Source organism: Ptychodera flava, chromosome 19 (genome assembly GCF_041260155.1).
Source record: "Ptychodera flava strain L36383 chromosome 19, AS_Pfla_20210202, whole genome shotgun sequence".
NCBI classification, from domain to species: Eukaryota; Metazoa; Hemichordata; class Enteropneusta; family Ptychoderidae; genus Ptychodera; species Ptychodera flava.
The window spans coordinates 26,482,267-26,507,046 of record NC_091946.1 but is presented as its reverse complement, the minus strand read 5'-3'; the positions used below and the strand labels follow the sequence as shown (position 1 = coordinate 26,507,046).

General features: G+C 40.0%; 1 protein-coding gene across 1 annotated transcript; it reads right to left on the bottom strand.

Annotated features, from left to right (window-relative positions):
• Nucleotides 1–80: 80 nt before the first annotated feature.
• On the bottom strand, nucleotides 81–24,567 carry LOC139119091 (angiomotin-like). Its single transcript, XM_070682726.1, has 14 exons — nucleotides 24,390–24,567; nucleotides 19,707–19,854; nucleotides 16,725–17,612; nucleotides 11,308–11,455; nucleotides 9,169–9,313; nucleotides 8,161–8,283; nucleotides 7,609–7,754; nucleotides 6,801–6,950; nucleotides 6,266–6,394; nucleotides 5,791–5,864; nucleotides 5,391–5,498; nucleotides 4,821–5,071; nucleotides 4,035–4,108; nucleotides 81–3,313 (listed from the first exon to the last, which is right to left on the bottom strand). The coding sequence occupies exons 3-14, from the start codon at nucleotides 17,489–17,491 to the stop codon at nucleotides 3,251–3,253; spliced, it is 2,178 nt and encodes a 725-aa protein (XP_070538827.1). The 5' UTR covers nucleotides 17,492–17,612; nucleotides 19,707–19,854; nucleotides 24,390–24,567; the 3' UTR covers nucleotides 81–3,250.
• Between the last annotated feature and the right edge of the window lie 213 nt (nucleotides 24,568–24,780).

Below are 24,780 nucleotides of genomic sequence, written 5' to 3'. Positions count from 1 at the left end.
AGGCAGTCTACTTTTAAAGGAACAGTTGGCTGTAACCTCCCAGCTGCACAGCATCAGCAGAACATGAGCTCAGAGACCAGTTTCACATTTTACACATAATATAACATTTATTACAGGAAGTAAACTTTTGTTTCACAAAAGTTACAACATATTTACATGAAATATATACGATGACGCGAGGTAAACGTTCATTTCTACCAATACACTTGGGCTGGCAACTATTATAAACAATGAAACTACATAACTGTTATAATTTGTTAATATTTAAATATGAAGCAAATAAAAAAGAAACAAATTATAAATAGTAACTGCTTGCTTTACTAAATTGAGGATTTTTTGCAATATGTTACATAATTAGAAAATTTTTTTAAAGTTAGTTTTTTCTTTTCATAATGAATATATAACTCTACAGTTTGAAATAAACAGGCGAGTATGGTGCTGTGTCAAGCTTCCAATACCCTTTTACACAAAATTTCAAAATTGACAGTACGACAATTGGTGTACACGCAAGAGGAGAGTATCAGCCAACAAACAAAGTGGGGGTTTGTTCGTTCCGGCAGCTCTCTCCTCCAGTCATTCAGATGGATTGATGAAGTCACAAGTTGGGTAACAAAATGTCATGTTTCAAGTAATGTGGTACATGTAGTGTCAAAGGTGACATGTGGGTTAAAGGTCGTGACAAAGGTCAACACAAGTGATGTTGTAATCTTTGTTAATTCTCTTCCCAGTCAAACATTTTCACAGGGACTTTTCTCCGGTTGTTTGCAAGGTTGGTAATTTGTCTACAAATACTTTCATAGCAAAGGAAAACAACCGAAGAATATAACCCCTCATAAAAATGGAGAAAAATATTGGAAAACATTTATGAAAGTTCAACCTTCTTTTCTGGTTCCTTCCATGTTTTCAAGAACAAATGGTAGAATGTGATTACTGACTGTATATTATATATACATACACATGGACATTGAGAGTGCCGAGTGAACTACGGGGTCTGCTTTGCAAAGACTACAACCCCTGACCAAAATGTACACATCATCGTTATCATTATCAGCATTAAGTATGTAAACTTGTCATCAAACTCCAGTAAGGCACTCTTTCCTGTGGATTACTTTGTTGGTAGTTATAACTCTCATTGCTTCTAGGATATACAAAAAAACAATGATGACAGTTCCAAAAGTTGGAAAACTTTTTTTCACAGAGTGAATCGGATTATGAAAAAATATACATATAAGCATTTATGGATAGAAAAGAGAACTAAGAACTTGGTCTGAACATATTCACAAAGTTCTTCAGTTCGCTGAATAAAATACTTATGAAAATCTCGATTCATTTTATTCCTGTCCTGTGTAATACATTAACATATAGTAATCTATATCAGGTGTTTTTTGTGGTCTTTAAGTTGTCTGAGGTCATAGGTCATACATTTCTTGTTGTTATCTTTGCCGTGAATGCAATGAAGCACTAATTCTGGCAAATACAATGTGAGACCCTTTTTGGATATTCTTCCAAACGACTCTTCAGAACAACATCTGGTTAGTTTCTTTTTCTTTTTTTGATAGTCACTACTCATGTTATGAGAGTCCTGTCTGGAAACATTCATAACATACGGCTTCTACGGTTTCTTATAAAAAAACAAATTTCTTCAATTTGTACAAAATATCACAATTCTTACAACAGTATATTCAGAGTGAGCCTGTCTCGGCTCACATTTTAAGGCACTTATAACAGTACGGCCCATTTTTTTGACTGAGGTTCTTCTATGACTGTTTACAGATTGTGTGTTTGCACATTGTTTTCTCTTCAGTGTTAATTGGTATGCGGTATATTTCCTCCAATTACTTGTCCAGTCCCCTCCCTATCTCTGTGTGCAAAGATGTACCATCTTCAAATCTAATGTTGTTGGTCAAGATTAACTTGCATGTTTAGAGACAAACATTAAATTCTAAATGAAGAACAAAAATTTGGAAACCATGAAAAAAAGAACAAAGAAATAAGAGCAACTTTATTTTGAAATGATTTTTTTTTTTGCTAAAATGTCAGAACAGTCCAAGTGGGAAGCCATCATGTAGAATAAGGAAAAAAGCTTTAATTTCTAACATTAATTGAAAATAGTCTAAATTAATATTTCGATATGATGGAACTTAATATATCTCCACAATGCAGAGTTAATTTGACCAACCAGTTACGCTTGACAAGCCATCAGCTTTACAAGATTCAAGCTACCATCACCAAAATGACAAGATGTCGTTTTTTTTCATTTGAAAATCTGACATTCTGGAACAATAAGAGGAACAGTGCACCAGCTAACTGTCTGATTGGCAACGCTCTGGACATCTTGTAACTTCAATGATTTTTTTTGTCTCTGTCATTCAAAAAGGGAAGAAAACTGGACAAGTTGACTATGAGAGGATATTTCATCCAAGATTACGTGGCTCACTGACAGTGGCAAGATTTTCTTAATTGTCTTCGCAGAATAGGTTTTTTTAATCTGCCACTGTCAGTGATGTGTCGATGTACCCCACTTTACACCAACATTCCATGTAAATCGGTATTTTTTACGCATGTCTGTGTGTCAGTTGGTGGTCGCCGGTTCTTGACCAGCACCCGTCAGTCTGTCTGTCTGTCTGTTTGTCTCTGTTGTTGTACGGATATGTGTGCAAGTCTTGGAAACTGTGTGCCAGCACAGTCCCTTTGTTGTACGTTGTTCATCTGTGTCTGTGTCAATCTGTCGGTCTGCCACCTCTACAGAAATTTGCAGTCTAAGAATTTGCAAGCGTATGCATTTTCCTACTCTGTACTGCATTTGTGTATATTTACTGCTTTAGCAAACTTCTGTAGGGGTGAAAAAAATAAAAATATTTTCAACTGGCTCTGATAAGAGACTGTTGTTTTCGCTGAAGCAACTACAGCCAGTCAACTATATCGAGGAAATAAATTATGCAGATTGTCGAAATTTTTCAGCCCTTTTTATATCTGTTCATATTTGCATGTTCAAGATATCTACACTTATGAAACCTAGCTGGTTTGCAGAGGTATGTCGCAGTTTTGCGTTTTCTACTCCTTAGCCAGTCACTGGAACGTAACTGATCCAGTTTGCTTGTCTATTAAGACACCGATACTGGTAGGGTGTGTTCATCCATCAAGTACTGCATTGCACTGCGTTGCTTCTACCTTGCTGCGCGTTAAGTGTGAACACGGCCGCGGCAAAATCTTCATGCGTAATCCAAAGTAACTTGTGACTTTCTCATCGCTAAATCTTGAAGAAGCTGCTGCCGGTCTCAGGCGGAACTTGCAAAGTCTGCAGGATGGAATCCTGGAAGAAGGACAAAGCAGGAAAGATTAGAATTTTTATCCGGGCGGCATATCTTTGTTTGCGCACAAGGCGTTTTTCACGGTGCTGTATACCATCTCTGTGATATTTTCAAATTGACTGGGACTTGGTAATAAGTTAGTTCAGATTCACATAAGTAGGGAAAAAATGTTTGGTTTTGATACTTAGGCAAAGTCACGGATCAATGTACCATCTGAACTCGGACATTTCATAACTCTTTGCATCAGTTGAGAAATTTCCGGAAATTTCCTGAAGTCGTTTCAGCACAAGCTATCTCAGTATATGCACAAAGAGAAACTTCCGTAAATTTCCTGAAGTCTTTTCACACAAGTTATGCCAGTGGATTGCACTATGTGAAATTTCTAAAATCGAAGAAAACTTCCTTGCGTCGATAGCGTGTCAAGTTGGTTTGTGTAGCATACACAGGTTGCACACTTCATCTCGGTGCATTACAGGTACTTATCACAGCCAAAGAAGTACTGCGGCTTTCTGTGATGAATTGCAGTCCCCGTGGTAAATCAACTCCCATTCATCCACTTCACTGGGTGTGGTTGCACACTCTTGACTCGTAACCTATCATCACACAGTATGAAACACCTAGCTGATGATGACAGATTGCATAAAACACTGCATATACTACTGCCTCTCTGCTTGTCAGGATTTATTGCCACTCCAGAACAGTAACTGAGATTTGCTAACTCACCTGTTGCGCTAGCTCTCGATCTAGTTCTCTCAGTCTCTCGTTTCTCTCAATACTACTGTCACTCAGTGATGAGTCTGGAAAACGGAAAAAAGCAAAGAAAAAAGGGGACTAGGTCAAAACCTGACATGAAATGTGAAACAATAATTTGTCTGAAAGTGTCAGTCACACAGACGAAAATCCACCATGTATGAACAAGATAGTGTTGTAAATTAATCAAGTCCACAAGGCAACTATATTCACCGATTTGCAAGGTTACAGTAGAAGACACGATTAATCTGTTCACCCCTAATTCCCTGTATACAGTTCCATAATCACCATTGAAAAGAATTGGTTTGGGGCCAAACCATAGTGGTCAAAGGGTTCAAGCAGCATTCTAATGGGAGGGATTGAAATAATCAGAATAGATGTGAAGCAATATGGGGGCATTGCATTAACCTGTTGAGCACCAAAGTCAGTTTCTGTCGCCTATATAAAATATACCCATGTAAATTTTTATCAGATTTTTGCAAAAATTTTGATTAAAAGCTCAAGCAAATAAAATGTGACGACCTTTTGGTCCAAAAATATCAGAAATATCACAGAAAAATTCATAATACTTAGTAAAATATTGTACTGAAATTTTGGTGGGAAAAAAATACAGCGCACAAAGGGTTAACAATGTCATATAATAGCAACTAATAATTTTCATATAGGTCCTTGCACACGTAAGAAGGTTAAAGCAGAATTCAGATTAATTCCGCTGTGGATTACGTTTGAACGTTTTTTTTTCTTTAAATTCAAACTCACCGATCATTAACATGGGGTTGGAGCTGTTCAGGGACGAGTAGGAGTTGCTCATTGCAGCTACTCTCTCCTGGGATCCTGATCCTCGGTTCAGTGATTTCATGGTGATGTTCTGTAATGAGCCCACGGGGGAGGCAGAGGTGCGCAGGAGTTTCTCAAGCGACGACAGCGCTTTGTCTTTCTCGTACGACTGGTGTTGCAACACGGAGATGTAGTTACTCTTCTCATTCAGTTCATAGGTCAAGGCCTTCACTCTGCAGACATCAAAGAAAAGGTTGGATTATGTACAAAATATTTCTCAAAACAGCACGACTACTTCGGTAATGTTGAAACACCTATTCATAACATGGGTTCAAAAAATCGATGAATATGAAACCAACATTTTGGAAGAAACCACATGAAATTTTTTAATAATTGTCAGAATTTCGATAAAATGTTTTGACAAAACTGGTGCAGCGAGAGCCAGGCTTTTTTATGTTATTATTTCCACTTTACCGTCTTTTTACTGTGTTTTTTGTCTCAGATCTTGTTGGGAATTTTTTTTGCAAATGACTCTGTTTGTAATGTACTCACCTTGTTTCTAAATCCGAACACCTTTTACTGATAGCAAATGCTTCTTCCATTTGTCTCATCTTCTCAGTTTGAATTTCTTCATCTGGGTTAATATCAGGAATATGGTGTCTGACAAGTGAATATTATATAATTTAGTACATTCACTGGAACAATAAACGGTAACATAATAAAGGGTATGCTATCCTAATACAAACTTTCCCATTGCTTTATCCTTCAGAATATCAATGCTCATGAAAATTTACTACTTTTTTTTATGTCAGACTTAATAATATGTGTATGATTATACTCTCCTTCATTAACCCTTTCACTGAAATGGTTTAGCCCAAATGTATTGTTGTAAATGATGATTGTGGATTTGTGAAAAGGAAATTTGGGGTAAAAAGGTAAAGTGAGCACTTACTTTGGACTGATGGTTGGGCTAGGTGGGTCAACACACTGTTTCAAGGCCACTTCTTCAAGGTATCTCTGCTCCCACTGGTTGAAAGACAGAAACATATCAAAATGGTTACAAACTACTGAATTTCAAGATTATCTAACAATAGTTTAGGAAGGAATGCTTAAGTTAAATCAGAGCTTTGGACTGAAACGACAGTTGTGAGGTCATGAGGTCAGCATGAAATGCTGATGGGGTGAAAATGAAGAATAGAGAGAGGGAGATAACACGTCAATTCTGCAAACTTTATTCGACATTTGCCGACTTGTTGAACAACACCTGAGCACATCTCACCTCTACAATATGACATTTCTTACGTAATAACATGGTATAAGTGTAGACATTGCATTTACACAGATATTTCAAAAACAGGTTACTTCACTTTGAGCAACAATCATAATTTCTGTATTTGATATACTAAGAATACTGTCACGCTCGTTACCTTGGTAACTTCTGCCTCTAATGACATGATCTTTTCGTCCCTCTCTTTGAGCAGAACCATGAGTGTGTGCGAGTTATTCGGTGACTCCAATGATACGCCTTCATCGTGTTCTTGATTGGCAACTGCGTTCTGATGGGATAATGTCAAAAAAAGTTATGATTTAATATTTCCTTCAAAACATCATGGAACTAACCAAATGAGAGAATATTTCTGAACTGTGTGCTCAGTCTCTGTGAGTGACCAAAAATGGAGTCTTTCTTGCAGTTTATAGCTTTTGGAATTGTGGGTGACATTTTGACTCTGTCCACCCCTGCTCTAGTTTGGTTTGGCCCAGTTGTTGACAAGGATGGCTAACAATATTCCGGCGATATAGGAAACGCAGGGTACCGTTACATCAGTAAGAATGCAGACAGACTAAAATATCGAGCATACTGGACAAACTTGAGACAAAGCTGCCACCATTCGATACAGCATCCTAGATGACACACAGAAAAATAGGACATCAGATTGCATAAACGCTGGACTCATCGCTCACCTGCTGTGCCCGCAGCATATCAATTTCCTTTTCTAATTTCAGCCGCAGTTTCTTCTCCAACTGCTCTCTCTTGTCGCAGGCATTCTGCAGGGCCACCACCGCTTTCTGCAGTTTCTCCACCCGGTCCACGTAAACTTGTTTCTTTTGACTCTGAACGAGGATGAACAAAAAAACTGCCAGTCAGAACCTCACTGCCTCTACTGCATACATATCATTAATGAATTTTATAACAATCAGTACATGGAGAGCAACCCAACTCTGGTCAAGAGCAACTCTGCATACCGAATTTCAGCTTTTTCACCGTCACTGATTTAAAATATGATAGCTACTACGAGCTCATGTCGGATGTCAACCCAATTCCACAAGAAATCAAATTTGCAAAAAAAGAGTTCATTGAGGTAGTGAAGGCACATTGAAATTGTAAGATTTAAACTTTTGCTCAAACTTTCCAAAGGAGAACTTTAAACCATTCCCTTCTGAAATCAAGAATAAATATTGGGGTCACCATCCAAATTTGCAACTAGAGAAACAAATTAGCCAACATTTATGTATTTGAAATTCAAAATGGCTGCCATCGCTGCCCCAACTCTATGGGGAGAATATAAATTTTCGATTCTTACAACAATAAGTCTGTGAAAAGTTAATTTATTCCATGAGCTTCAAAATGAGCTGCAAAAAGTGGTGGAAAAAACTGTATTGTAACAGTTTAAGAATTCAAAATTCTGTCACAAAGGTACTTGCTACCATAACATCTTGTCTAACAATTGATGTGGACTAGTTTTTACTGCTTTCGATAAAAATGACCCACCTCTTCTTGAAGCCTGACAGCGTTGGCTTGAGCGTTGGACAGTGCTGTATCAAGTACATCTATGTGCGTTCTCTGCTCAGATAACGTTGCTCTCTGTGCTGCTAGTTCGATTTCCACTCTCTCCTTGTTCGTCAGGTTTTCTTTGTCTGTTCAGTCGGCGGACGGAAGAAAAATATTAGTCGCAACTTGCACATAGCTTCTATGGCATTTGTATTCAGCATGTGACAATGCCCGGTAGTGTTGGCATCAAGACAGAATAAAATAAACCTGTCGTGACCTTTTTTTGTTTGTGCATTTGCTATTTGCCAAACAACGTTCAAATCTTGCCTGTGGACATATCTTTGTCCAATAGTAACACTTTCTGACAAAAAATTAGGGGATATAATATCACAATTTGCAAATTTTGCAAGGAATTTTTTTTACAAAAAGGTTTCCCAACCAAACAAATTACTCTTTGGGCAGGGGCGACTTCGTGGGGGCAGCTGGTTTACAAAAAGATCTACAGCTGTGGTAATTTACGGGGGACACACAGACAAAAGCCACAGTACTCACGCTGGACAATCAGTTGCGCGATGATGGCGTCCCGCTTCCGAAGTTCCCTTTTCAAGAGATCAACGTCGTTGTTAGCCGGAGATTCCTTGGCCTGTAGTTGAGTCTGCAACGTTTCAATTTGACCTGAAGGAAGATAAGCGCCGGAATTAAGTTTTATTATCTTTTTTTTGTTTTCAATTTTTTCTTTGGAAAACACGCAAAACATACTACTGTCGCTTCAGGAATTCAAGAACACAAGAGACAAACGCATTCCTCTTTTTCTGTGACAGATTTCCTTTGACAAGCATGTGCGTGGTCTCTGACCCCTGTTGATTACTAGAGAAGGCTGTTACATAAACGGATTTCTCACGGCAGATGCACATATTTCAAACTTTCATTTGTTCACCCAAGGACTTGCCACGGCTGCTGCGGTTCCCTCACCACTTCATATTCATAGCTTTCATTGACTATTAACCTCTTAGGTATTTGTCACAGACAATTTGTCACTGCTGTCATTGTGTGTCATGTTTTCAATTTTTCAGGGACACAGAACCTCTGACGGAGCGACTGTTTGATCTTCATCAATTCTTTTTCAAAATTGTCACATTTATCAATTGCTCTATGCATTTTTGACTCTGCACTTAATACACAAAGTTGACATCTTTCTCGCAAGCTAATCATTCTATCGGGGAAATTGGTCATCTCCGTCAACTGCATCAATCAGGCACTGCACACACGATTTAGACGGTCTGCATCTCCTATGTTTATATGTCTCTACATTTGTCCATCAGACTGTCTGTCGGTATATATTATCAGTCTGACTGTTTTGTTTGTCCACAGGTCTGTCACAGACTTTGCTCTCTCGTTTGCTGCGACTTTTTCTGACCACGTTTCAATGACAGTGTGTGTCTGTGCTTCTTGCTCTTTCAGCACGCCTGTCTCCATTTTGGCACCGCGTGTATGAACCCACACGTGTCTATCGCTGTGTCTACATTTGTCTATCTCTGGGTCTATATATTTTGTACTCACCACTCAGCTCTATGTTCTTTTCCTGTGTTCTCTTGAACTCCGACTCCAGCTTGCTCCTCATGACCTTCTCCAGGTGTTCTCGTTTGGTGGTGCTCTTCACAAGCTGCTCGTAGGATTTCTGTACTTTTTGAATGTCTTGCTCAAACTGTGTACAGGCAAAAGACGAACAGGTGAGAAAAACCCCAGTATTTACCTTGTCAACACAACATCTATAAGCGTAAAACGCACTGTTATTGTTAACCCTTTTCCTGCCGAGCGCCCTTGTCCGTTATTCTCCCAAGTCAGTAGAAAACCGCCCCATAATATGTGCCTGCAAAAGATTGGCTCTCCTGCATGTTATCCTGCCAGGCATTTTGGCAGAAATCGCCCATTTTCAGGGTAGTTTTAGCCGTACTTATACGTGTTAGACTTTGATAATTTCTACATGCCCGTAGACAGGGGAAGGAGCTCAAGGGTTGCTGCAGAAAAAAATTGAGGTCACCGGCTTTGTTTGCCCCTGGGAGTGCGTCATTTTATTGCCGTTTCATGTTTATTTTTTCGGAAATAAACTCCTTCAGTATTACGTACGTCCGCTAGGCACAAACATCACCTCACTCGTCTGTTAGTCAGAGACCCTGAGGGTCGTGCTAGGGGTGCAGCAGCACCGTCAAACCTGTCCTGTTTCCCCAGGGTAGGGTCAATTGAATACGTACCTCCAACGACTTGGCAGTGTAGCACAAAAACTACGTTTTTGCCGTTGTATTAACGACATGGCTGAGCCATTGAAGCACAGCTTTACGTAGTTTTGCCAGCTCAGTTGGGAGTTGGCTTACGAGTGTTACCGTTCATTACTGACTTAATCGAGTGGTCCTCAGTCAGGTAAGGGTTTGTACCGACATGGCTTGGGCTGCAGCTAACCAGTGATAACCAGTCACTACCCCCAAGTCTTCAGTTCACTTTTGCGATGCACGGGTGCAACGCAATATGCTTCCATTGTTCTAGCCATCGACATGTCCACATGCTGGCAGCCATATTGTACTGCTAGCTGGTTTGCATAACAAAAGCAGTCCCTGCTAAATGCAGACGGTATCCCCGTACATGTAGCATATTGACCTCATGTGCCCTTTTGAATTCTCTGTACGCAAACAGCGTACGTAGTTACCAATGCATCGGCAAGAGGATACGTTTGCCTGCAAACCAGAGCCAGTACTTCGGACGGTGGAATAAATAAAAAATCCAAAGCTACGTCCATTGAATGGCACGGCCAAGGCAGTGAAGGACGTTGCCTGGCTTGAACTTGCAGAGCTGAAGCCCAGCTTAGTACGTCGGACACCAGTTTGTAATGGTATTTCCGAGTCGTTCATATCCGTTCCATGGGAGGAACAAGTCGAGCCGTCCCGTCAAAAATACGTTCTCATTTTCAGTCACGCACAACTGAATAAGTGACTTTCGTCTCGCACCATCGGCATATCTGCCAAGTCGTTTGCAAGAGGTAGCCTTCTAGATTAGCATTGCCGAGTTGGTCAAGTTCGGCAGCAATCTGTATAGTGCCAGGCAGCCAAGTACGTCCAACTCCGCCAGAAACGTCACCATGCTATCCTGCCAAGTCCGCTAAAAAGCGGTAAAAAAAAACCAGCCCCCTCGGGTGTGGGGGACTGGCGGACAGGTTTCTGCACCTTTCCCTGTCCTTGGACTCCCTGTGAACCCATTTCGAGAGCAAACGCCGTTCCTCGCCCAAAACCTGTCCTCGAACGACCCCTAGCGTGAGCAAGGGTTTGCTACACGTAGTTCCGTCGACTAGCAGGAAAGGGGGTACCAAAAAGGAGCCCGATTTCCACCGCCTTAGGAGGATAACGGCCGTGGCTGCTCAGCTTCTAGCTACACCGAATTTCAAGCGGATTTTCACCGACTTGGCAGGAAAAGGTTTATGTTTGAATGCTAATCCAGGCCAGAATGCAGTCTACACATGTACAGGTTGAGTTGACAAGCTGAATACTGTGTATCTCCACATGCTTTGGGGGAGCAGAACAAGAAACTGTAGTTGATGTTCAAAACAAAAAGGAGTTGGAAAAAATCACCAAAAGATACAGTCACTGGCCCTTAAAATGTTTCTACCTTGGATTAACATGTAAAAAGTGTGTTTCTTCACGTGGCACATACCTTTTGAAGTTTGCTAACTTTCTGATAGTAACACTCCAGCTCTTGCCTGAGGGCTGCGTTTTCTTCTGAAAGAATGTCCACCATCTGCGTTGCTCTGTTAGCGATGGCTTCATGGTCGAACTCGTCTTCATAGGCCCCGTCGGAGTCACTGCAGAGGGTAAGAAAGGCAAGCGACGTGGATGAGAGACTATCGGTAGTTTTGCACAATTCATCTTGATAAAATACGTCCATAACAGTCGTATGTCAATGTATATACAAACTACACTTTCAATTTAAAACACTTATCTGGCAGTGTTAAGGTACTTCATGCCTCGAAAGTGAGAGACTTAGCCTTTTGCTAAAACTTTCCTCAAGAAATCTTTCAACCATTCTCTTTCAAAATCAAGAATAAAAATTGGGGGTCAATTTCAGTACTACAGAAACAAATAACCAAAATTTACCGGTGTTTGAAATTGAAAAGGGCTTCCATCCCTGTGCTATCTTTATGGAGAAAAATAAAATTTTTGATTTTCAAAAAACTAAGCTGGTGAAAAGTTGTCTTACACCAAGACCTTTAAAATGAACCCCAGATAAGTAGTATATCAGAAAATAAATTTAAAAAGTTTGAGAGTCCGAGTATCTGTCCCCGAGGCGCATTCTACCTTAGGCAGCCCAGCAAGGAGTTTCTTTACAGTAGTACCACTTTGCTCATTATCTCTCAGTCTGAGTGAAAAATCTGTGGAGCTGAGCTAAAGGTAATAAACTGTGCCGATGCAAAGAAGCATTTCAACGTCCTAGATGCACATGTATTTTGAGTGGCCTATATTTTTGTTACACTGACACTCGAGGATACATCAATCAAAATACACCTACATATGTCGGACTTTGAAACTCACTCCATAAATTAATACATCATGGCAGGTCCGTGGAACGAGAATCTGTGCCAATTCGGCATGCCTCTGTTTGACCTTTGACCTGTCAGTTGCCTTTATTGCCGAGAGTGTAGCAACTGGCAATCTCTTAATCTGTCTGTAAATATGGAGCTACAACATTCTTGTCCATTTAAAATTTCTTAAATACTTCTCGAGTCAAGGAAAAGAAATGAAGTTTTCTTCTCGGTAGAATGGAGGGCACAAACAGACAAACAAAAATAAACTGCCCAAGATCACATTCAACGCTAACCACTTGGTAATTGTGAGAACACTATCAAGTATTTGTGGTATGTTTTCATAAGCAAAGTGTCCTTGCTAAAGTATGCTGAGAACCGGCCAGCTATAGTTATCAATTTCAAAAGTTTGTAAATCAATTATTCAAAATATTTTTCTGTTTATTGCTACAACTGATTGCTAACAAGTCAACAACAGAATTCATTTCCTGTGATACCAGATCACTCATTTTCACGGTCTGTCACTTTTTTGTATTATTCATACTGGCATCTCCACAACGGCGTGAAAAATAATTTCTCAGAAAGCATGCCATGAAAGGTACAGAGTTAAAAAAGATATTTGAACATTCTGTACAAACAGCAAACTAACTTTTTTTTCTGAGAAAGAAAGTCGGGTAATGCTAATTCATGACTAGCAAGACGCAGATTCATGGCAAACTATCAAGTTAGAATTGTCCGTTGTAAACTTCTTCAGAAGTCACCACAGAATCTTGAATAAAACAGAAGTCTTGGCAAAAGACGTTTGTGTCACAATGCACACACAGCTACGTGAGCAACTGAGCGTCTTAAGTTTACTGCCCTAGGAAAAGAGATTGTCCTTGAAACTACCTCACTCGGCGAAACATTTATCACTGAAGAGAGATTTGAAGTCTGGTCAGACACGATTCATTGACTTGTCGCGCTGACCACTGGCTTGGCAAAACCTTTCATCACATTTAACCCAGCACATCTATATTAGAAACAACATGACGAAAGAAATCACCATCAGTCGCAATCCTATCTTTGAAGGTGGTGTTTACATATGCAGCCACATTTTTTGTGAGGACTAACAGATCTGCCGCGGCCCTTCCCCAGAGTGATTTGTGAACTACTGGTAGCTCTCCTTAGCTACTTCTGTAAACACTTCATCAACATAGCCCTTTTCACAGCGCAAACCACATCCTGAATACTTGTATTCTTTGATTCAATAAATACAACAACCCCTTTGCAAAAATTTGGAGTGGAATAGTCCTGGAGCAATGTGAAGTATTCCTGTCATTTAAAAATCAGAAACAAGTCCTAAACCAGAAAACGTTGCACAGGTCATGAGACATTCAAGCAATAATTTTGCGGGAACTATTTTGGTCCAACAAAGTTTGAAAAATTAATATTTACTGTTTAACATAAGTTTCCTTTCAAATTTCAATTTTTTGGTTCTTTTTATAAAACGCTAAAATTGTGGACTAAAGCAACCAAATCACCTTCTCAATATCACAAGAAACGGATCCATTTCACATTCAGACACGCGATATGCTTCGAAGGGGTCTGGTCCTTAATCTATTTTCACTTGACATTTTTTTGGTCAGCTTTTTTAATTGCATAACAAGATCCCCATATTTGCCGAGACGCAATGGCATTTTCAGTGATCAAATAAAAAAAAAAATTCTTTTCTCTAGAAAATTTGTAGAAGATGAGACTCAGCAGGAGAAAAGTAGACTGGGCGCCGCTTCTTGAGGACAGTAAACTCAAGTACACAAGAAGAGTCTTTCTTTTGTTTGGTATTTGTCCAGAAAACGTGGGAGCATATCGGGCTGTTATGGTTAATGATGTAACTACCTAAATTATGCACCGCAATCCTGGTATGTTAAGTGTAACAGAGTGAAAATCCTATTAGCATAACATTGTTTTGTGTCAATGACATGGACGTGTTTATGGCTGATGACAGCTTTCAACTATGTCAAGTATTTCGTGCCCGATAGCCAGCACTTCTGCTTGCCACATGCACAAGGTTTCATGCGCAACTTCTGCGTTTTGGACAGAATTACGACCACGAATCATGCATTCATACATACACAACCTGTTTCTCAATCTTCATTCATTTTTTGGCAAATTTTCAAGACACATCTGCACATTTGGTCCGAATGAAACCACCGCAGCACCGACTCTCGCAAATGTTGTTAATTGGAAATACAAGTCGCTTCATTTGCGAATATAAATTTTCTCCCCGAGAAAGCACTGACAGCCCGGAATGTCGCGATAAAACAAACCAATATCAACTGTCTAGCTCTTTTCACAAATAACCTTTCGTTCCACTCAATCATTCTACCAGGTGTACATCTGGCCTGATATACGCAAGGAACTGGGACTTTTAAGTAGTTTCAACATATGGGTTTTTTTAGCGTGAAAATACCAAAAACAGATGTAACTTTCACAACATGCGTAGACTCAATGAACTTAAAATCACCAGCTATTTATCAATTACAAGTACCACACTGCACTTCAGAGCTTTGAGGAATTTACACCTGAGCAACAAAATGCCTCTCCTTTTTTTTTTCCGTTGTGCAAACACAGCAAGCTTGTCATATCTCACATTCTTGTGGCTTTCAAAGAGCCTAACCTTCAGGGTGACAAATTGAAAAGTAGAGGTCACGCTACAATGCCTTCAATTCAGACCCACTTTTTTTGTTAAACAATAAATTTCAAGGATAAAATTTTGCTACTTTGATATTTTTTCAAATAATAAATAGTATGTAAAATTCTCCATTTCTATTTTTTCAAACGTCAACGACTTTACATATAACCCCTTGAAGTCAAAATATTTACCACTTCTCCAACTTACAGTATTCAATAGCCTGTCATGTAAAAACCTTCACATTCTAAGTACTGAAGGAAGAATGCCGTTTTGACTGACAGCCTGCAGTAAAGCTGATTATAACATAAGCGAACATAACTAAAGACAATCTTAGACTCATTGGTTTAGAAATTTTTCCGAAAAAAAAACTCTTCTTCTTGAAACTGGTGTGTACATTGTTTGCCCAATTCCACTGATTGTTTCAACCCATCACCCCTAATTCCGCAGTACAATGGTTCAGTCTAATTATGGATGAAAAGGACTAAAGAACTGAAATACCAAAAACGCTGGAATGTCAAGACTGAGTTCAGGGTCATAATAAGTGTATAGAAACTATAGTGTGACGCGCATACATTTTTCTGTTTTTTTAACCCTTTCACCACCATGGTTTGTCCCAAATCCATTGTTTTCTATGGTAAAGTTGGACCTGTATATAGGGAACTGGGGGTGAAAGGGTTAAATTTAACCTATTGACCCTTAGTCCTCTGTAAAACAGATCCACAATCACTGTTGATAACAATGGGTTTCGGCCGTACCATGACAGTGAAGAGAGTATAAAAGGAAATTAGGAACAACCTCACATGACAGCATTCCCTTCTTCTGCCTGCTGTGTCTACAAAATTCCAAACAATGAGATAAAAATTTTGCTTCAGATGTTCAACCAATCAATCATGCGGATAGTTGTTTGACCGTAAGCCATTTTTGGCTCTATCTTTGTCTGTCAAAGTTAAGTTCTTGGTCCCTGATGGTATATTTGTGTTCATGGGTCATTCTTGAGGTAAATTCACCGAACATTTGACTAGTTTTGCCGCCTTATCCGATGCATGACGATTGGTGAGAAAGCTTGCCCTGCTGTGCAAAAGCAACAAACCCCGGTCGAGGACCACTCAAGCAAATTTCATTCTCATATTTTTGCTTTATTTGATTTTAGGCTCTCTTGCTTTTAGACAAACAGTTGATTTTGTGATTATTTGCAGTAACACAAGCTTTTTTGAGAGAAAAGAACTCAAATTTCATCACAGCAAAACATTTCTATGAACTTTTCTTCAGAGCAGCGTATTTCAACTGTGCTTGCGGATCTGTTATTTCTGTCATCCGTACCGAAAGATCACGGTCTCGACAGGCGATGGACCGTGTCAGCAAAACAAACTACGTAAAATTGACACAGTATGAAAATATATGCCGTCGTTTGTACTTGCAAGGCAATAAATCTGACTGGCCGGACGAAAATGATGGCGAAGTGTGTGATTGGTGGCAGCAGCTCTACAATTTGTGGTTATAATGAGACACAGTGACAGTGCGAGGGGACCTGAAACCTCTTTATTTATTTGTCTGGTTTGTTCAAATTGTTCATCACCAGCGTCGGCGAACTATACAAGTTTTGGCAGTCCTCAATCCCTCAACATCTGCTGGTATCGACTATTTGAATGGTTAGTCTTTTGTTTTCCTTTGAAATTTTCATCCAGTTCAACAATTCGTTCAGAGATAAAGCCGATAATCTAACTGCCCCCTTGACTATATTTCATTTGTACATAGGTACCTTTTGACAAGCACTGCCTAATCGCTTAGTGCGCTGCACAATGTTGAAAGTTCAACCTATAATTTGACACCGAGGATTTATAAGTGACATCTCTAACAAAATATACCGTGAAAAGATCTTACCTGCTGCTTCTTTCCTGCTGTGCCAAACTTGAACTGTCCGGCTGAATCCCCGTGACAACTGCACAGTCTAATTTTTCAAAACTTGACTGACTTGCCGCTGAGTCGACAGTCAGGCCTGTAACGTCTTTATTGTGATCCAGCACTGAGTATAGCTTAGAGTGTCCAGGGTACGGAGGTGGGGGCCTGTCATCCAGGTTTGTGACATTTGAGTTTGTAACCTCCCTTCGCTCATGTTCTACAATATTCCTCTCCACAGTGCTGGGGTTACTGTTTTGTCTTTTACTGTCAACACTGTCACTACGACCGGCGACTACATCGCCAGTCTGTCTACTAGTCACAGTCTGCGAGAACTCACTGCGGAAACGTCCCGTCCTGGTGATGTTCTCCTGCGAAAGACTTTTCCCCAGGTCGATCGTCGTCGTGTAGACGGGAGTTCCGCCACTACCGTGCCGGTAAATGTGTAAATTGTCCATGCTTTTCGACATTTGGTTCACAGAGAGCGGGGCTCCCTGCCCGTTTTGAGATTCAGATTGCAACAATTGGGCAAGGATACTCCGGGACCCATCTTTATTGTACATTGGGTATTCATCACTCCGATGATGTTTGTGTTGGCGTCTCCGCCGCACAGGCTGCATTTGGGCAGTATCCATAGTCTTACTGCGAACAACTTCGCGGTCTTTTTTGCACCTGGTACTAGTAGGTTCCATAATCGTCTGAGATTTGTCTAGCTGAGCATTACTTTTATCATCCTTTAGTTGAAGTTTCATCGCGTGATTTTCCAAAAACTTCAGTCAAAGTTTTTTTTGGAGTATTTTTTCTTTTCCTCAGCTCTGGTTCATGTGTCCAGGCATGCAGGTTCACTGGAGTCACTGCCGTAAATCTTCAGGCCTGTCAAAATTTCACAAAAATTATGAGCTATGAAAAAGAGATTCAGAATGGCACGATTTCAGAATTCAAATTCCAAAATACACTTCAAATCACCACAACAAATATTCACATTTAATCAACAGTGACAGACTTCTGAAAAAAATTTCAAATATTTCCACACCCCTTTTAACATGAAGTACATACGATTTTTTTTGGTGCAATGTGCAAGTTTGTGGTTTTTTTCAAACTGCTGTGTCATGCTTGATGGGGTTGATGTTGACTAAGGTTTCATACAGCGGGAACAGATTATCGGTGACGAGTGAAATTTGAAAATCTGTTTTGGTCATGGTCACTCTGAACCGTGGCATTTCTGGAATATTCAAAATGAACTAACGGTAAACAAAAAACACAGGAACCTCTTCTCCACATCAATCATGGGCCCCATGATTCATGTACATGGTTTGGAAGTACACACAATAACACATATCAGAACTTTATCCAAAGAAAGCCTGATAAGAAACCATTACCATTAGCCATGTCCTGCATCATGCACTGGCATTCGCCCCCTGCTCTTGAAATACAATGGTCTAATCTGTCAAACACTGTAACTGGGTCATTCCATGACAGGAGAAACATAGGGGTGAGAAGGTTAAGGAGCCGTTGGCAGGTTCTGTATGACACAATTAAACCACTGTCAACAGCAGAGTACCTTTATTGCGTTTGTGAACACGTAACCTTTGCTCAGCCCGGGGCTACACAGACTGAACCGTGTTTGTGGGTCACATTACTTTACAATAAGAAAAGGTTCAAATACAAAACACCACTGAGGACAGGCCTGAGGCCACCCACGGTTAGCACTGTTCTTGACATTCAGCATTATGCAAAAATTTAGAAAGAATTTTTTTCCAAATTTGTAAACTGTAATATCCATTCATGCAGGAATTTTCTCAGGCCTTTGATGAAAGGCATCCACCGGTTTGATGATTTAAACTTACAATGGACTGTGACCTCGCAGATATTCTAATCTGGCAGAGGGTTGAATTAACAGGGACAAGCTGTGCAAAAGTTGTCGGAGCACTGATTAAAGCAGAATGCAGAACTGTTTTGGCAACAAATGTATCATCAACAAGTTGTATGTCTCACATTAACTCGTGACTTTGAACCAAGCATTAAGTCATATGACGATGACGATTTTCCATGTACTCCCAGTTGACTACTGATAAACTTGAACTTCCTAATCCGTTATTGTCCGATATATATCACAGAGTATGAGAATGTTTGACTGTAATTGATCCGTAGTTACAAAAAGAAATCTTATTTTTTTTCAAATTTTTAAGATTATTGGTGTTGATGGGATTTCACTAACTTGATACACCCGGCTGGCAGGATATTTCAAAAGACTAAAATTCCTCATCAACATTCTAGCACTTTGGACGAGCTTTTTAACCGAGTTTCAAACAAGATGATAAAATTAAATATGCCTAACCCTACACAGACACACCAGGGTGGCATGCAGATGGAGTTATAGATAGATTCTGGATCCGATACCCAGTCTCATATTCACCTCGTGAGGTATCATGGTAACAAAGTTAATACGAAATGTGTCATCTCCGACGACCTATTTAAAAATAGAAACCCCATGGAAAAAAGAATGCAATGCGCTAAATATCAGAGGTCACTGGGGTCAACCCGGTTGCCTGGTAACCTAGACTGTAATGTGAGAGCGTTTGCCGCAGAGAACAATGGGCGAAATTTCTGACAATTCACAGTCGCCATAGCGTTTGAAATATTCATGGGGGAAACGACTGCTATCATTATGTGTTTGACAGAGTGGATTCATCGCGCAGCACACGTCGGTGGTATCAAGATCGAACGTTGAAGAGTACTTTATTTGTCACTGGGGGGGGGGATGTTATGTCTGGCCGAGCTTTGCTTTCTCTGACGTCACCCCAGTGAAAGACAATACCCTAGATTTCATCAATCGGCTGTATTTCTTCTCCACATCACCTCTAACTTTTCTTAACAGATGACCTGTCATGGACAGTAAAGCTAGAAGAAAGATTGAAACTGGTTTCTGGAGAAAGTAGAGTTGTCAAAAGAGATTGGGTAGCTTACCTTGAACTCACACAATGATGCATTAGTAACATTCAGAGTTTGGTTCATGCAGCATCAAAAACATTAATCAAAACTGTTGCATGGGTACAAGACTTGGCTAGTACTTCTATCCAAACCAGACAGCTGTGGGTTAGTAATGTTTCCTCATCTGTTGGGGAGAGAGAGAGAGAGAGAGAGAGAGAAAATATAACTCATATCTCTGTTATGTAGTAGAAATGAATACTGCAAACAAATAATTTTTCACTTTTGGTTTTAGGCAATACCAATGAAAAATGTTTCAGTGCAAGTTGCTTGTTTCGACTCCAAAGGAACCAGTGCCCGGCTGTAAAAAATCGCAGGCTTCTTTGCATATGTAGGGCGCTGGCAAATATGCCATCCGCTGACAAATGGTGTATATTTGTAGCACGCCTTTATGGCCCAGACAAGGTAAATAAAGAAACCGCGTCAACTTGCCTGCCCTGAGTATCTATACTGAGTCTGAAATGCAACCTTCCAGTTGACATTTTATGATTTTTTCCCCCTGGGCTGATATAAAGTGTACGACACAAAAATTCTGAGCTGTGCCGTTGTGATGTATTTGTGATGTAAACAGACCTATTTCCGGGGTGAGAATGCCATAACACAAGGTGATCTATCTTTCCGGGTGAAACATTGGGTCACCTTTCACTGCTTTACAGGAAGGAAGAGTTCATAACACAGCCACAAGAAACTGATAAACACACCATCAATTATTCCCAGTGCCTAAGAAACACTTCCTTCCATGTTTGTGCTGAACTAGCATTTCCTGTCATTTACGTCCATTTCAAGGACGGTGTCAAACTTCACTTCTTGTATTGTTTTGTTTTGTTTGTTTGTAACAACAACAAAGTACAACAAAACCTTATTCAAGTTGAAGTGCTATACATGTAGCTGAAACCTGTTTGAAGTTTGAGTTAGTGCCCTAGAACAAGTAGGGGGAGGTCCACTCAATAGAATTTTATGGGGAGCTCCCAATATACTGCAGCTTGCAAGCTTTGAACTGACGTAAAATTAGTCAGGGGGTCTTTTCTTGCATTTTTGTCCTCATCCCAATTCCTTCAGCCTCTGAAACTCTTTTTGGCATACATACACCATTATTTCCTTGGCTTCAAAAGTCTAGGATGCATTTTTTCTGTTGATGTAATGTTGATTGTATAAAGCGATTTTCTTACATACAGATATGATGAAAGTTATGACAGCAGCTACATGGTAGGTTCAAGTTTGCTTGGACACATGTCAAGATTTGCGTGCCATTGGTGCGCATCAAGTGCACTTCTGGAGTACTCTGTTTATTACGGGCTACTTCATACCAAACACAGGTAAGGGGGAAACGACCCACAAGATTGTCAATGGTAACACCGAGAAGTTGACCAATCGGATACGACCAGCAAAACCAACTGCCCAGCAAAATGGAATGCATGTGTACGTGCACTTAATCCAAAGTCACACCCATGCAGGTGATAGAAACTTGACACAGAAATCTGCTTGCACTTTACAGTCACACAGTGTCACCACAGAATAAATATGAATTGGTGAAGTCTTCTTATTTCAATGTATTTTTGCTATCTTAACCTTTTGAGTGCTGTAATTTTTCGCACCAAAATTTTCAGTGCAACATTTTACCAATTTTTTTGAATTTTTCTGTAAGTTTTTGATAATTTTGAACCAAATGGACATCACATTTCATCAGCTACAGTTTTTTATCAAAATTTTGGCATAAATCTGAAAAAAATTGACGGGGGTATAGATTTTTTTAAAGGAGACAAAAATTGACTTTGGCGCTCAAATAAAACAAACATTGATAACTTCAGAATGCAAGCACATGTTTCATACATTCTGTAACCCCTTTTCCCAACCATACTGATGATGATCAGTATATTATCACATTATGGAAACAATGGGGGCATTCCCAATTGTGGTGGTTATTAAAAGGGGATACAGCACATTGGTATCAGAAAGAAGAAATCAAGATCTGTGCAGCGCTGCCTTCCCTCATGCTGGCCACTGTTTTTCAAAATAAAGCAGTTACATCATCACCAGAAGCATTGCAGGTCACTTTTGTTCCCATACAATGAGCCATCACACAATAGATGTAAAGTTAAACACCTCCACCCATATCGTGATGCTAATAACTGCCCCTAGCCCTGCCCTACTTTCTATTATTGACAGTGTTTAGCCTGAAACAACCTTTGTGAAAGCCATGTGATGGAAAGCACAACACAGACATCAATCTGTTTTTTGCTTGGATTTCACATAACTTTATTGTTGCGATTGGGAGAATGTTGTTCACCCGGCAGGGAGTTCGGCCGGACAACTAGAATACAAAAAAGAGCAATTGAAAAGCCACTAGTTTTATCCTCTTTACCCTAATCCATGTACAGTCCTTGAGAATTTTCCACCTTGCATGATGGCCACACGATAAAAGCCTATATTTGATGATACTTGTGATAAGATATTCACTTTATAGCCTCTTTTCTTTTGAGATAAAAGCCTAAACTTTCACACAAGTGTATTTTCTAAAAAAATATAACTAATAAAATGTCGTAAGTAGAATGAAAATACACTTTTCAAATTGGGTTTATTTGTCATGGCAGTTTCTTGTGTAATGTTACTATTTCATATTTGAAGGCATTATTCAATTCTCTAAATTATCAGTACTAATTTTTGACATACTTGTAAAATCAAACCCAAAGAAATGGCCACTCGGTTAAAACTTAACTGCTAACTATATTTGGCGCAAATATTAGAATATCACCATTGAAAGTTTAAATTTGAAATCCTTGAACTTCCAAGTACCTCATATCTGCCTGTTGTGTTGTGTAACCTCCATTTTTCTGCTGTCTCTTTGCTCAGCCTTGCCAAAATGTTGCTATCAGTGATAAAAATCTTGAGCAAATATAGCTCCCCACACATGCACCTGCCTCTGTAGATGAACTGTTCATGGTCAATTATATACATATTTTAAAATTTAATCTATAACTTATAAGGCAAAACGAGCATAATATGTAAAATATGAATAAATATGAGTACACAACAAGTAAAATATGTGAAAACTGCCTGTAAATAGCTAAACATATTTAAATTATTATTGAAGAGAGGGCAACATTTTGTGAAAGTACCACAGGAAACATACCCGGCCAGAAAGTCGCTGACCAGAGTCAAAAAATTGTAGAACGACATACAGTTTTGGAGTAGGGAAGAGCACAGTATGGTCTATATACCCGACGTTGCAATTTTCATGTTTTAAAAAGGATTTAACACGTATTATTTGCACATCAAAGACCCCCAGTACCACTTCAACACGGTTACACTGGGTACAGGCTGGGAGTACAGGTAGCGCCGATTTATTTGGAAACAAATACTGAGCCCTAGGTATTTCTTTACACAGACCCCTATCGTGCATTCCACAGCGTGATAATCTCAACGTAAACAAACACGATTTTTATGGGCACAAACTGGGGCGAAGGCCGTGTTTTATCCAGTCGCTCGTGTCGAGAGAAGTCCCCCAAATAACGTTTAGAGTTCTTTGGCGAAAGGCTTCACGTTCAACCGTTTGAGCGAATGTTGTTTGCGGAAATCCCTAACCCTACCCAGTCACGGCGGGTCGATCGACGACGTATTACAGTACACTTCACTATGCGTCCGAGCGTGTCGCCTTGCCTTGTGCGAAACAAGGGTTGAGCTGAAATTTCACCCGACTGTTCGGTTCGTCAAAACAACAAAATGAGAAGTGAGGCCTCCGAGCACGCACCAAAACACAGTCCTTTGTGTTCACCCAAAGTGACGTCTTCGCGCGAAGCCATACATTATACACACACAATCGCATTTGTCGTCCCGTTCAACTCACGCTGGCTCAAAAGCATAGCTCGAATTCTGAGCATGGCGTGGCTGCACACAACATTCTTCAATAACATTAGCAACAAGAGACCCATTTTCTTCACTTCGCCCCTCAACATGGCATTTCTGACGCATCGAGTCACCGACAGTGTAAATGATGTCACTCCCCCGAAAACTACCCACAACAAAAGCGAGTGTAAACTTGTCAACATTGTGGGTAATTAGCAAGTAGACCGACGCTTCATATTTTAGTGCCACTCACAACCAGGGATATAGGAAGCGCATAACTGAATTATGAACTCAGACGTGCACTTCCGCAAAATATTCACTTCCTTAAAACTGAAGATCTGAAATAAATCTCTGAGAAAGCGACTGCGACAATGATTATTTGAAGTCTGCTCGGGCCTAACAAACTTTTATGTATAAACAAGGGGGTTGGGAATTCCACATGGCGATCGCGTTGCTACCGTAAAACCGCCATTTGTATTACGTTTGGGGCATAGCAAAATCGACCTGTAATCAGCAGTTGTGAACCCATCGGAGATAATTTCCATCTCTGTGATTAGTTAGGTCAAGTTTCAAAGACGACGGGCCGGCCAAAAGAGCGAGAGAAAAGGCCGAAGAAAGTGCGTATAAGGGGACGACATTCTTTCATGTGGAGTGGCCACTGGTGAAAGTGAATCGAAACACAACAATAGGCCCAGCAATGGTTCAATATGCAGTGGAAAAAGCACAAAAGAAACGCGGTGAATTAACGCACACACGCCCCAAACTCACACTCGAACACTTTAAAATCTCTCCCGAAAGGAGTCTGTTTCGACTACGTACCTCCTGATAACTTATACGGTCCTAATGGCGGGAAAGCGGAGAGCACATATATATGGTGAGAGCGCAACAACCACAAAGTAATGTCCTATGAGTCAATTATGCACTGGAGGAAAGCTAACGGCGAACAAAACACGATGTCGCTCTGCTATGCCAGGAATTTTAAAAAGTCGATCTACACAAAGATCAAAAAAGACCGCCCACATGACTGAACCATTTTGCCCGCAGGGTGGATAGATCCCGTATCGGACGTAACGCTTGATATCACGCCATATTTGACGCGTACGCGTTCGTTCCTGCATCATTTTGTAAACTTTGAGCTGTGCTGGCTTTACAAATAGATTTAAAGTTTCGGCCTTCCAAAGTCGGAAAAAAAATATTCGTACAAATGCAA